Source organism: Equus caballus, chromosome 2, assembly GCF_041296265.1.
Source record: "Equus caballus isolate H_3958 breed thoroughbred chromosome 2, TB-T2T, whole genome shotgun sequence".
In the NCBI taxonomy this organism is placed as follows: domain Eukaryota; kingdom Metazoa; phylum Chordata; class Mammalia; order Perissodactyla; family Equidae; genus Equus; species Equus caballus.
In genome coordinates, this window is record NC_091685.1 from 122,531,259 (window position 1) to 122,546,776 (window position 15,518).

At 39.8% G+C, this 15,518-nt stretch overlaps 1 protein-coding gene across 1 annotated transcript in view; it reads left to right on the forward strand.

Moving 5' to 3' along the window:
* The window catches only part of COL25A1 (collagen type XXV alpha 1 chain), a 435,527-nt gene that overhangs the window by 315,535 nt on the left and 104,474 nt on the right, over window positions 1-15,518 (forward strand). The window contains exons 8-10 of the mRNA XM_070261593.1: window positions 1,865-1,924; window positions 3,442-3,549; window positions 6,252-6,287. Coding sequence (XP_070117694.1) covers window positions 1,865-1,924; window positions 3,442-3,549; window positions 6,252-6,287 — 204 coding nt within the window. The remainder of the gene's footprint in view (window positions 1-1,864; window positions 1,925-3,441; window positions 3,550-6,251; window positions 6,288-15,518) is intronic.

Sequence of the window (15,518 nt, forward strand, 5' to 3'; positions counted from 1 at the left end):
AAAAGGATCTGTCCGAGGTGAGAATTACCTGTCTACTTCCCGCTTTAGATCTCATTAACTCTGGACAACAAACCAAGAAGTTGCAGAACTTGATGCTTTTTGTGAGCATTTAGAGGATATGATCAAACAGCAAGCGGGTCATGCTCAGACATGAGTATAAGAAGTGACTTATTTATACATTTGTATTTCAAAACATTTCTAAAGCCTACCATGTGTGCTGTTAAAAGGTTTTTAATTTTAAATTATTTTTGTTAGATAATCCCGTTTAAAGTGACATTATGATTTATCACCACTAATCGAGATGCTGATCCCTTATAGACTTCTTGTTTGTATCTGTTTTTGTTCTTTGTTACATAAATATGAGGTTTATATATAAAATTCTGACTATGTAATATAGGGCTAATGAGTCACAGATGGAAAGATGCTGGCACATTACCATCTAATAACATTTTAAACTCATATTCCATAGTGAAACAAAAGCAAATTGTACACATCTGTTTTCCAACTTGTAGCGTTTCTGAATTTGTGTCGAGTCTGTGTTTAAAGGACTTTTACTCAGGGAGAAGAAAAAGAGGATACAGGTCACCTCGAAACTACCCAGCCACTTCATAGCCTTATCAGAAAGGATTTGGCAGAATGGATGAGATTTCCTCTGCTTTGTTTCCTGAGAAGCCCCAGCTCTAAAGAATGAGAACAAAGGCGTTAGGGCTGAAGAGATGTCTTCATAGTACAAACACAATTTTATTGGCTCCCTTAAAAAGAAAAATATTCCCTAATAAGGCAGAAGTAAGGGAGAAAAATATACCAAGACCAATAAAATTAAAAAACTAGAACCTTTCTGGCCTTACTAAAAACATCCTCACGACAGATTTGGGGGGGGCTGGGGGGGAAGGAAGGAGGTGGAGCACCCGCGAAGCCTGCAGACACTGAGGCCGGTGGTTGTATGGCTTGGGGGCTGTTTGTTTTATTTGCATGGTAAACATGTTCTGTGTGAAAAAAAGCACTGGAATAAAAGGCTCCAATGCCACATGTTGTTGGAAAAGAAATAGAAGAAAGGCAAAATTTCTCTCTCAGCCCGACCCAAATGATAGCGCCTGGGAGGGCGCATCAGTGCAGGCGGGTGAAGCAGGCGCCTCTGAAACGCCCCTCCCCCATTCTCCTTCGTTAAAGACTCCAAAACCCCTTTTCTGCTTCAAGGGGTTGTGTGAACTGTCAAGTTCTTTTGGAAAAGTTACGTGACAGAAGTAATTACTGCAGAGTGTGACCATAAATCCCTCTGACATGAAATACGCATGTTATAAGAGACAGATTTCCATCCACCACCTGGGAAACAGGAAAGCCCTGAGCATCATCATGTGATTGGAGAGAGAAATTTTGATATGTGGGTGGTAAGGCTCTAGTGGTGGGGTGTGCTGGTTTATTCTGAGGAATACTTCTGATCTCACTGCAAAATTCTGTTCACTGTTGTCTGATAAAGAGTTAATACCCGTATTGTATGTCCTGAGTTGTAAACAGCATTTCAATAGACGGGAGTTACAGTGCTGTTTTCATAACGGCGTCTGCAGCCATCTCCATCTTGTACTAACATTTTGTGTGTAAGATTCCAGAAATGTTAAGGGGGTACGCACAGATCCCCGTGTCCCTGCCACACGGGGCAGTTACCGAGAGTTCACAATCAACCCTTCCCTCTAAGGAATGGTTTGCCTGGGGGCCTCGTGTGTCTGATTTTGCTTACAGTGTGTCACCAAGGCCAGACATAGAGCTGGGAGAGGGTGGCATTTGTACCGCTTGTTTTGTGTGTCTTCAGTGAGATGTCTGTGTGACGTTTGTGTCGTGTTGTTTTGGTGCTGTGCCACGTCCATAGGGCCTGCCAGGCTTCCCCACAGTGGCCGCTCTGCACAGTAATCAGATCCTCACCGTCAAGGTTTGTGGTTGGCACCCATGCCTGCTCAGCCGGGCCGGCAGTCAGCCTAAGAGTGAGCACCAACGCGAAACTGCCTTGTCGGGTCCAGTTGCTTCCTGTCCTCATACAACTGAAGTTACTGGGTCCTTGGGAGCCCACCTATATCAGTGAGGTCAAACGTATATTAAGAAGGAGAATCTTGAGCATGTGTTGAGGTAGAGCTGGGACCATGAAGAGAGGCGGGGTGACTGTCTAGGGCTGCACCACACCTCGGTGGTTTAATTTGCACGCATCCAAGCTCTGGGATATTTTCCAGTCGATTACATCATCCTGCACACTCTGGACTTTGGGCATTAACATGGCAGCCGCGTTCATGCCACCTTACGCTGGTTGACGAGTCTGACGGAAACTGAACTGGCACTTTGTCTGCGGACTCTCTGCTCAGAGGGCAGGATGCAGGGTGGCACGAGCTGACCTGCTCCTTTAACAGACACATTAAAACGCCCAACGCCCACAGCAAAATGATGGGATACAAAAAAGCCTCACTTCTAACTAAAAATCTGGTCTCACCATCCCATTTCAGGGTTCTGTTTCTTTCAGGAGAGCCAGAGGGTCTGACGTCAGACACAAGTACCAGTTCTATTTTGATTAATGGTCATTATAAGTCTAATGTGTATATCTCTATTTCTTTCTTGGGGCCTTCTGATGTCTATTCTTCAACTCTCTCATCTCTGAACTTCAACCTTTGACCTCACCTGACTGATCAGATGGTGTTTCCTAAAATCAATCATGGGTTTCTCTCTGCTGATCAGCAGCTCATTAAACGCCGCCTGATTAAGGTAGTGCTCGTTCTTGCTTGAGTCGGATGTCTTCTGTTCGTTCCGTTATTACTCTGTGTACTGTTACTTTACCATTTACCTCTCAGGGGTGGGGCGGGCGTGGGGGTGGGGAGGGGGGGTGTTTATTTGGAAATATCCTAGAATACAGTTATGTTTAGTGAGCTGCATTTGTTTGAAATGTCTGTGAAAGTACCAAAATAAGAAGATATGGAAAACCTATTTTTTTCTTAATTAAAAAAAAAGAAAGTTTAAATTATACCCAGTAACAGATCCAGTTTCTAAGCTCTCTGGCTTTGGTGATTTATAAATTATTAGACAGTTGGACAACAGCCTTGTACATTTAATTTTATAGGTTATGAAAAATTAAACACATTTGTCCGACTACAAATGCAGCCATTTATTAAACAAGGTGAACATCACTGAGGCAGCATTGTCGTAGGTGAAGGGAGGCAAAATGTTTACTCCAGCTCTGAGTGTAGTGATCACATACATGGTTTCCAAGAGCCGCCTCAGCCAGCATGAATATTTATTGGCTCCCTGCTGGCAGGCAAATTGCCTACAGGCTCTGTGTTTCTGGTTGTTCTGGTTCTCTTCATAGTTTAAATGTGGATTAGATAATACAAATTTAAGGTGTTGAAAAGAAGACCTGAGTCTTTATCTTTTGTGGTCATTGTTGGTCTCTTCCCCTCTCCACTGTAGGGTGACCAAGGGCAGGCTGGCCCTCCAGGACCTCCAGGCCCTCCAGGCCCAAGAGGGCCTCCTGGGGACACTGGGAAAGACGGCCCCCGTGGAATGCCAGGAGTGCCCGTGAGTTGCTTTTTGGATCAGTTGTTCTCACAGGTTTTGTTCCGTTTATGGACTGGGAATTGGGATGGAGTGGGGTGGGGTGGGGGCTGCAGGGTTGGGGGGTCAAGTGAGTGGAGTGGGCTCAGGGAAGTGGCATGATGGGAAAGTCCCCAGGCAGAGAGGCACTGCCAGCAGGATCCTGCTTTACCGCTCAGTCCACGGGGCATCCACGCAAACCACAGAGAGACGGAAGACTGTGACTGAGCTGGCTTCCAGGTGAGGCCCGAGACGTCTGTGCCTGGGGCGCCTGACGGAGCGTGCACCAGCGCCTTCCGCTTAATGGAAGACTAGCGGGAAAATTATAATGATAACAAAATGATAATGAAAACTAAAGTGACAACATTTTCCAAAGGATCAATAACAGACAACCAAGTCCTGCGTGATGTATGGAAAGTAAAGGAGGTACATCCTCCTAATATTTAATCCCCTGTAATAACTTGACAAAAAAATTGCTAATAAAACAGTAAGATTCACGGGTAAGACATCAGTGGATGTGGTTTGAATATCATTTGTCCTTGGATGTGAAGCTTATTGATAGAAATGACTTAAAACCGATCTTGATACTTAGATCTAAACATTTAGTCATTAAGATGGGTCAGGTGTCAGTGATAGAGAAGTACAGGAGAGTCCATAAATGGTTAGGTTTGGTAGAGGCAACCCAGCAATTTTCAGAAATACATGGAAAATGGTAAAAAATTTTATACCTATATTATGACTTTAGCACTTGAAGTTCAGGTTTATTGCTGAAGCAAATTATTTATTTATTTAATGTATTGTTTTAACTTAAATTATTTTCATTAGTGTTTTTGTAGTATAAAAGTAATAATGAGAGGGCCGACCCAGTGGCATAGTGGTTAAGTTTGGCGTGCTCCACTTTGGTGGCCATGGTCCGCAGGTTCAGATCATGGGCACAGACCTACAGCACTCACCAAGCCATGCTGTGGCAGTGACCCACATACAAAATAGAGCAAGGCTGGCACAGATGTTAGCTCAGGGCCACTCCTCTTCAAACAAAAAGAGGAAGATTGGCAACAGGTGTTAGCTCAGAGCCAATCTTCCTAACCAAACAAACAAAATAAAGTAATAGTGAAAATATTTATCCACAAAGGAGAAAATTTGGCATTTAATGACAAACAACAAGAAAAATATAAAAATCAGCCATAGTCCTTAATGTTTTCATGTATTTCATTTTTATATTCATATATATTTTTTGAGTGACTCACTCTGTAAGAATAAGGGTACTTTAAAACACTTCTGACACAAGCTTCTTGTAAGTCCCATTTCCCCTTCTGAAAGCTGCTGTAAACGTATCATATGAAATTAGGAGTTGACTTTCAACATATGATCTGCCGGTTGTTAGGATTGCTTTCACGGAACCATCAAAGGTAGTGGTTTCTTCCTAAAACTTTCTTCTAATTTTGCCTTTTCTCAGGATAATACCCCAAAAGACAGAGCCCAGCTTTAGGGATAGTTAAAGCTCTCAAATTGATTGTTTGTTACCAACAGAGATATAATGAGTGTCTCTTCAAATAAGAAGAGTAGTTAAAGCCATTTTGATGGTAAAAAGTTAGACCAATGGACATTGTATCCTCTACAGAAAATTCAAGCTATAAATTACTTTTAAGAAACAGAGATAAAGGTTAAGGTATGACAAACTGTAAACCATCCAAATATTATGTCATCTTTTAAATGAATATAGTTTATTTAAGTAAGAAATGGAGCTTTTTACACAAAGGTTCATGAATATCTTTTTAATTCCACAAATATAATTTGGACTGGATTTATAGTCTCAGAGTTTACTTGTATATACTATCATAACCACTAGAAAAAGATTTTATTAAAAAATACTTAATTTTAAAGTCCAGCAACATCTATATATATTGGCATTACAAGCACTGTTTTTCCCAAAAATATCTATAGCCAATGACTGTCTTTATAATAATATGACAATAGAACACAACAGTGAATTCTGTATGAATCTGAGTATTAGGAAATGATGATAGTAGTATAAGATGCCAGGACTTTCCCCGTCAATGTTATTAAAATGTCTTACTTTAGCTATCATTACTCCAGGAGGACCAAAATTCAAAATCAATCTATGCTCATTTTATTACCTCATTTCTGCACTAAGAGCAGTGGTCTCTGTGTCCTATATATGGAAGTTCTGAATTCTCACTGAGTGGACTATGTCATCATCTTTATGTCCTCATAAACAACATAATAAATAAAACATTACTGTAATTACGATTAAATATTTTTCTGGGACCATTTATTGATTTAAATCATGCCTACTAGTTTGGTGTTTTGTTTTGTTTTGCTGTGCTTAAACAGCGGAAATTCTTTGCCTCACAGTTCTGGAGGCTAGAAGTCTGAGATCAAGGTGTTGGCACAGTTTTATTTAGAATACATCCTTGGCGTAATTCTTAAATCTCTGCCGTAATCTAGACTCATGTTGTTAAATCCCAAAATGTTTATAAAATGCATTTGAAGAAAGAACATTGGCTCTCTTTTAATTGCATTGTGTTTGCATTCATTTGCTTAGCCTGAAAAGTATATATTTGACATTCATGAACCCCAGTGGATATTGTGAAAAAGAAAAAAAAGATTGAAATTGGTTTTTAATGTTTATAGCGGTAATAAAATTATCACTATTCTTTCTCAAGGGTGAACCAGGGAAACCAGGAGAACAAGGCTTGATGGCAAGTATCTCAATTTATCATTTCTATACTAAAAATAGTGGAGGGCCAAGTTGTGCAAAACTGTGGTCAAGATTATGTGTAACAAGTGTATCTGTGATATGACCTATAACAGGAAGAGTGGAAATTAGTGAAAATTAAAAAGTAGTATGGCCTATCCATTACATGGTAAGGATGACAAGACAACACGTCTACAGAACTGACACAGGAGAAAAAGAGAGGGAGAGTCCTGGTCGGGGGAGAGACAGAGAGACGCTGAGGAAGGTCAGAGGAGAGAATTTGCTTTAAGTAGCTCTGCTATAAGGGAGATTAAATTCAGGTGTCTGCCTATTAGCTTAAACAGAAATGAGTTTTCAAAGGAACCAGGTGTGACCGACTGTCAATCAGTGTAGCAAACCTTCCTCAGTGATTCAAGTTTTTCTTTTGTTGAAGGACTCCACTCAGAGAGAAACAGTTGTGTGTTCTTGGCCTCTGTCATTAAAAAAGATCATGAAATGATTCCACATGGACTTGCCCATGGACATGCAGGTCCAAGTTCCACACGATTTATCCTTTGCCAGTGAAGGAAGAGTTGGTGCAGCTTGCTGAGCCCTGAGGAGTAGAATCCTTCAACCTACCTCTCCCTGTCTCTTCCTCCGTCTCTGGAGCAGCTTTTCTGACCTATTTTATGACATGAGCAATCTTGGGGAGCCCAGGGTGATGTTCCAATAACCCAAATTCCAGAGGACAGCTATGTCTCACGCTTGTCCTGGATGCAGTGAACACAAGCTTCATCATGTCCATTCGACATAATGTGACATGCGGCATGCAGGTGTTCAGGGTATAAAGTGTATTTTTAAAAAATAGAGGTCCTAGTGAAACTAATGCACAGGAACACCATAGTTGATCAGGAATTAGAACAAATGTGTGAATGGGTTAAAGGTCAAAGTCTTCTTCCTGCACGGGATGCCTTCAACAGCCCTCCTGGGGGAAACTCATGAGGCTGTGGTCCTAGCTGTAGTGTAGCTGCCTTCGAAACATCACTGGTGAAATGGAAGCAGGCTGGGATGGAATCTGACCCACTGCCTGGAAATTCTCTGTTGCTGACTTATAAAATCAAGATAGATATTTGATGTAGATAATTTTGGGGAGGGGGGACTGTAATGGATTCTTTTTAAGAAGAAGAAACTGGAAGAAAAACAACAACAGAAGACCACCTGTATAATTAAACAAAACATTTGTCATCAGTGGCAACTCTGCGTACAAGTTCAGAATTAGCTCTCAGGGTCACAGGGTCACAGGGTCACAGGAGGGGAAGGATTCTTGGAAAACGACAATATAAATTTTGAAATTGCTTTAAGCAGTTGAATGCACCTGTAGTTTCTATCCTGGATAATGGTCAAAACAGGTTCCTCCCATAATTCTTCCCTTGAAGGTGCTTGGGATGCTCAGGAGCCCTCCTTCGCCTCCAGGTTCGCACAGCCTGCTCGGGCTTTCGTCATTGCCAGTGGCTTTCTGCCCTGATGCCCTGTGCAGCATCCTAGTATACAAGGTCTGAGATAAAAATGAATACTTTAAGAATTATCTTATCTTCCTTAAATTCATGTATACTCTCTAGAATATACTACGTGAATATTAACTTCATCCCATTTCCCTGCAATTCCTAGTTCAATGTCATTGGATATAAATTCCCACCCAGCCCTAAGTGGCTCTGATTTCCCAGTTCATGTAGCACCTTTTCAGATGAAGATGATGCTGCATACCTTCTCTATAAAGTTTTTCTTTTCTATTTAACCCTTCAGATTTAATTCATATCCTTGTTTAAAAAGTGCAGCTAAGAGACTTATGTGAAATCACAAATGTTCAAAGGATATGTGTAATGTAATGATCTTCTAAAGTGCACTGTACTGGTTTTAAAGAAGCAAAATCCTTTTCTGAAAGAAAACTTTTATAATATATATAAAAGGAAGTAGACAAATCGTAAGTGTCATCTCAGTGACTTTTCACTGTGAACGTAACCATGAACCGCAAACCTGATCAAGAAATAGAACCGTGATCATATTCTGGAAAACCCCCTGCACCCCCCAGTCACCATCCTCCTCTTCCCAAAGTTCACCACTATTCTGACTTCTGCCAGTATAGACCCATTTTGCCTGCATTTGAATTTTGTGTTAATAGAATCATGCAGTATGTACACTTTTGTGTCTGGCTTCTTTCGTACAACATTATATTTGTGAGCTCATCCACCTCTGTCTTAATAGCCTTCACAGCTGGTTGAAAAAAGAATTAAGAGGAAGAACCTTACTTCCTTGACTACCCGTTAAAATGACATCACTCAAATAGCAGTAAATGAATGAATAGTCTGTCTGACCTTGGGCAAGTCACTTAACCTCTCAATTTCTCATCTGTAAAGAAAGGATAATAATACTTCTCTGCCTCCCTTACAAGGTTGCCAGAGACAAATGCAATAAATTAGGAGAAAGTGCTTTAAAATATGTAATGAGGAACTATATGAGTATGTTATTATTATTATCACTGAATTGTTCCCTCTAGAGTAAATTACAGGTGAGCGTGGATTTCTATACCAGATGTATTCCTTAAAGTTCTATATGAATCAGATTTTCATAAATCAACATAACTTAAATGTGCTGGGGAATTTTGCTATTTAAAGCAAGCCTATTCGGAGTCCTTTTGTAAAGCAATATAATCCCCTAATTCTTCTTCCCAGCAAACTGAATTTTTATATCTTATGTTTGCTTAAAGTGAAATGTTTCTATGTTTTAAAAACTATCCTTTTTAAAAACTACTATTTTTGTTTGTTAACTTAAGTAGCACCTGTATATTTTAATACATCTCAAAGGGATGTATTAAGAGAATACTGGAAATATAATAGTGGCTTTCATGAGGAGAAAAATTTCCTTAGAATTTTTCTTTTTTGTTTTAAATATTATGTGTGTGTGTATGTGTGTGTGTGTGTTGACTTGAAGCCTGTAGGGAGAAGTGTACATTGTACCAATAGTTCTGACCTCAGAACTACTTATGAGTGTGTCACAATAGTCTGTGATCCTTTTTAATCCTTTTTTGATCTATAAAATGTAGGCAATGATTCCTATTCTACCTGTCTCACTAGGTTATGCTGAGAAGCAAGTGAAATAACAATACTATGAAAATGCTTTATGAACGACAAAGAGTTCCATAAATGAGAAGTATGGCTATTAAAACAAATGTGTCGTGACGTAAGCTGGCATACAGAAAGGCCACTCTGAAACCCAGGGGCTAGAGCAGTGTGATGAGAGCCGTCCATTAAGTTATGGTGTGTCAAATACCGCTGTTGACAATGCAGCTTATGCCTTTTGTCCTGTTTGTTCTCATCATTGTTTTTGGCCCTCTCCTACATGTCTCATCATCTTACATTATCCATTTTTCATAACACGCACCTTCTCATCCACCAGTTAAAACAAGGAAAGATAATAACACCACTGCTCTCATCTTTTGCATGGTATGCAAACCCCACTGCATCCGTTGGTTTGTGCCGTGTTTGCTCACAATGAGGGTCTTGAGAGGCACTGGAGAATTTTTTAAAATTTAAAATGTCTCTGATGATGAAATGAAAAAACTAGGAACAGTCTAAAATTAGCTCTTACAAAACTGTTTATGAACGTGTCAGGTGGGGAATTAGTTTTCATAATCCGGGGTATATATCTTATATTGCAAAATTAATCATGTGAAGATTAACAGCGTCAGATAGAGTAAAAAAGACCCAGAGCTTAGGCAGGTCCACATGCATTTAGTCCTGCTGTGCGTCTATTCTGTAAACATGACCTGCAGGTTTTCTGAGAAGTTCAGGATGAGATTTTTTTAAAGACAGACTTTTGAGCTAAAATAAGTTGGACTCCATCTAAATAAGGCGAGAACCACTCTAGGTCATAAAACTAGACCAAACAATCAAACCAAGGCGTGACCACATTGGACATGCTAAAGGTCTGAATCCCAGCACAACTCATCTTTGTTCTTCAGTTCTTCAGAAGTTTAAGTAGTCATTAAAATAGTGTTTCTGAAGGTATCTTTCCTTTTGATATTCTTACTGTTTCTTTCTCTGACAAATGTAGTAGAAATTCTCAAAAGCATAAAAGATAGATGAGATATATATATATATGTGTATATATATATATATATATATATGTATATTTAATATGCTAACTAGTCCCAGTTTCCTGGAAATTATTTTATAGTCCAAAGTGTCTGCATCCAAGGTCTTGCAGACCAAACCACTTTCCCTGCTCTGAAACTCTCTTCATTCCTCTCCGGCCCCTCAAATAGCATCTCCATTCATCTCTTTCTGAATTATGAGTACTTATAATGTTGTTCATGGGCCCTGGTGGGTCTGAGAGTTCGAAACTCAGAAAAGCTGTGCTGTTATTGCTCCTCAAGGTGAAATTTGGACTTGTGTCCAAAGAGGCTATAGATATTTTCAGTTTATTTTAATTTTGCCTGCAAACACATTTAGTACATTTGGGTCAAGTGAATATAATGCATTTTATGTTAGCTAATAACAAGCATAAATAATTGCTTCTGCTTCATTTAAAATAAAACTGAAATAACCAATATATGAGGGTCTACTTTAAATATATTTGGTTCTAATGCCTTGCTATCCTACAGCTCTGGTGAAACTCATCGTTTTCCTTAATTGTACTTTTCTCTGCCAACTGTCTTGATCCGCAGGATGGCAGACATCAGAGACAACAGCAGGCTTCTCTTCGTAATTTTAATCCAGCAAAGAGCAAAACTGCAAACCTTCAAATCACAAATAGCAAAAATGGACCAAAATTGTGGTAGGATATTTAGTTATTAGACTGGATTTTAACACTACAATCTTGTCTGGTAAAACTATGCGCACTTCAACAGTGCACGCTGCCTGCTGGGCCGCCCTAGCAACAGTTTGAATGCTTTATCATCCTCCCTTCTTCTGGTTGTCCGGTGAAGTAGGCGTAATCCCATGTCGACAGAGCCCCTCCCACCTCCTTGTGCTTTTGTGCAGGGCCTGTAATGCTTGGTTTTCCAAATGGACCTAGAGAAAGTAGACAAGCAATGCCTTCTCCTTCTGGTGCTAAGCCACTGCCCCATCCAGTTGCTCAGCTCAAGGGAAGCCACTCTGGATTCCTGTGTGCGTGGACTTCTATGGAGGCGTCCCAAAGTCACTTTAGTGTGGTGACAGAGAGGAACACTCACCTTTCCTGTGAAGCTGGTTCGGTCTCTGAGAAACAGGAAGTTGACATTTGAGGGCGCATTTTCAATAGTGATTTCAGAGCACAATCAGGTAACCTAAGTATAAAAGATAGTTTAAAGGCTGAAGAGATGACTGTATTCTTCCCAATCTCATTTTGTTTTTCTTAACCACCTCTAGGCTGTGAATCTGCTCTGTTTTTAACGACCTTCCAGTAGCCCCAGTTAAAGTTCTGATAAGCCCTGTCACATTGGACAGTTGAGATATCCAAGCCTTAGATTCCTCATATGTAAAAGTGATGAAACTAAATGAGATCTGAGTCCACTTCCAGCTCTGAGTCCTGGCATCCAACCATGTCTTCATGATAAATGCACAGGCACATATTATATAGCCATTCATCCGTGTTATATACACATTCCTATGTATTCTGTAAATAATTAGGTAGAATGAGCAACAGCCATATATTAAGTTCTAATGGATGGAAGCCTTAAAAACTGTCTTCCTCTGCAAACCTATAATCAACTTCTCTAACTGTCATTTCTTTTAACTTTAGAATCCAACCTACTGTAGGTAAACTGATGCAAAATGTCACTCTTGTATGAGGATATTAATGAAATTATAATTAATCTCTTTTACCAAATTCTCACATCTTTTCATTTGATTAAGAAGAAACTTGTGAAAACAAAATTGGCTCCATGTAAGTCCTGTGCCTTATGTCTGCAGATTAAGGACAAATGTACAAATTTTAGGGCAAGGGTGTAAATGGAAGCCCTTATACAAGTGTCTAAATATTTAAAAGGCATAAACCAAACTAATTAACTGATAAGTAAATATGTTCTATCCTATAACCCTCACATTTATATCTGCATAGTGACTTGGTAAATTCAAATGAAAATTGTTGCACTCCTTGGAGGGCCACGCCAGAATGTGTTGGCGTGGGGAGAGCATTTGTACCCCAGCCCCGGCCCTGGCCCTGGCCCGCTCCTTTTCTCTCCCACACCTACCTCCATCCCTCAACTTTATGAGACTCGAGCGCTCCCATGTAGCCATCCTGGGAGAAGATCAAACTCCACACCCCTCAAAATACCCACCTCTGGTTTATTCTTGTGCACACCAGTGGTGTGGTTCACCTTCAGAAGAACAGACCTGAGGAAGAAGCAGCTCACAATCCTTGAAGTGAGCGCCAGTCATTGGGGCAGAGAATTCCAGAGTCCCTAGTACCCAAAGCATAGTCTACGGTTAGGGGTGGGCTACCACGCAAGGAGAGGAGTGAAGCTAGAGAAAGGCTCTCTAAAGCGTGGGTCCCAAAGCAAGAGCACTCTTGCCCAGGTCTAAGGGCAGCACAGAGTCCATGCGTCCGAAAGGATTCTTAAAGAGACAGACATCCGCTTTGGCCACCTCCTTTGAGACAACTTCACACACACACACACACACAATCACTCACACACATTCCCACTCTCCCAAGCTGAACTAGAAGCTGTCTTCTCCCCTTCTCCACAGCATTTATCACGTCATATAATAATTGTGCTTGATACTGTGTTCAATAAGCTGAATGACTGAATGATATGAATCAATGAATCAATAAATCAGGTACTTATACAAAGCAATCAGATTTATATTTTTCTCCCAACAAATGTCATTGCACACCAGGAGTAGGATTAGGCAGGATAAATCCAACAGAATTAGTACAGAACTGCTTTTTCTCCTCCATCTTATGTTCATCCATGTATTATAGATTATTTGGCATATATTTGTGTTCCTGAATATGCATGCTGTAATTAAATGACTGATTTTCATGAGGACAGTGAAAAAGTAACTGGGTCAATTTCTAGTCACATTTTGTGGCTATTTTTAGAGTATAAAAGATCTAGAAGAAGTCTTAGGAATGACCTAGTTTATCACTTCACAGATGAAGAAACAACATTAGAGTGAACGCAAATCTTGACCAAGGTCACAAAGCAGTCAGTGGCAGAACTAGGCTAGAAGCCAGCTCACCTGATTGCAGTCTTATGCGTTTTCCACTCTCCGTCTGCTGGATCTGCACTTTCCAATACAGCCGCTGCTAGCCACACATGGCTATTTAAATTTAAATGAAGATTAAATAAAATTTAAAACCCAGTTCCTAACAGTGGCACTAGCCACATTTCAAGTGCTCACTAGCCTTATGTGGTTAGTGGCTACCATACTGGATAGGGCAATAGAGACCATTGCTATCATTCCAGAAAGTTCTGATGGACATTGCTGGTCTAGATAGAAAACAGATCTGAATAGTAGATGAGTATATAGTATAGTCCTAAATTTAAGTCCTCCTTCTGCCGACCGTGGGATATTTAAATGTTAGCAGCTATTGTTTCTCAGCATTGTTGATTTAAGATAGGAAGAGCACTTACACTTTACTCAATAGAAATATTTTTTACTGAGTGTAGTGTAGGGCGAAAGGCTTTTGTGAACCATAAATTTGTTTCCTTTATGGTGCACCAGGGAGGCATGCTTAATCACAGAGGGCAGAGGAAGCCTGTTAATTTTTCTTTCTTTCCGGGTCATTTCCATTTTAGGTTCAGCAATGAGAATTTATTAAATATTTAAAGGAACGGAGTAAGCTAATTTCAGCCCTGGATATCTGGTGAGAGGTGATAAGAGTCTGTTTTGGGACCTAATCAGAATGTAGATTCTCAAATACCTAGATCTGTCTTTAATCTGCTGGTGGTAGTTAATGCTCAATATTTAGTCTTGGGTCCTGGTTTTGTCAAGTGGTGAGAAAAATGTATTACTTCTTTAATTTCCTGAGCTTTAAGAGACCTCCCTTTAACAGGTCCCAGCATCATGATTTCGAGAAATACCAGTAAATAAATCATCCTGGTTTAATATTGTCCCCAAAAAGTCAGCACATGAGATAGAGAAGTCAGAAAGCATGTATTCTTTAAAAAAATAATTACTCCTTTTAAAATTTTTTTCATCAAACATTCATGAATTAATATAATGACATGTCATCTTATTGACAGGCTCTAAATGAGACCTGTTTTGGAGGAACTTCCTGAAATAGAAACTATGGGATGATATTATTGAAACGAAAATCCCAGCTACTTCAACTGAAACAACTGCCTCAAAGCTGGGAACTCTTTCCAGTGATGTAGTTGTGATAGTTTGAACAGTAAAATAATGGAGGAGATCTGAGAAATGTAATTTAACAATTTTTATACTAATTCATTGTTTCAGTTCAGTCAGTAATTATTGATTTGCTAGGCAATGACCTGAGTGCTGAGGATGTAAAATATATGGGCTGAAGAATTTGCTGCCTAGTCAAGTAGATTTTATAAATATGTAAATATATTAAAATACAGCCAGTTAAAATGTGCTAGAGAAACACAGAAGATAAAGACAAGCTCTGTCTGGGGGCAGTGGAGAAGGCTCACAGAGGAAGTGAGTTATAACCACTGAGTCTTGAAGAATGATTAAGAACTTCACACGAAGACTAACAGGAGACTGCTTGGGAAAATAGAAATGATGAAGTGTGACTGACGACAGGGTCCACGAAAGACTCGAAACAAGAGACGAGGCTCCCGGGTCTCAGCACCGTCCTGCTCTTGTTTATGCTGTGTTCCTCCAAACCCAGTTCAACCAAATCATGGGCCTTTACACTGAAAAAACTTCAGCACACTCTCTCATGTTCTAAACATTTCCCAGTTCTTTCTAGTTTGGCATTTCCACACACCGAAGCTATGAAATCTGAATCTTGTAAAACCTTGTTTGAATTACACTCCAGACATACATATAATGGTGGCTAGAGTTTATGCTTCTTGACCTTCGCTCATCAAACATCCAAGCAGAACCTGGAATTTTATATAAGGAGATCTTAAATGAATCTTTCTTAAGTAAGACAAATTTCTGTTTTTTGCTTCAAATTTGCTCTTACTCTTTATAAAACAAGTGTACCTATTTTCTGATCTTGTGATGTATTTGACCAGATTAGTATCTTTCAAAAAGTTATAATTAAAGTCTGTTGCACCAGACCCTTAGGAAAATCTGAAAGT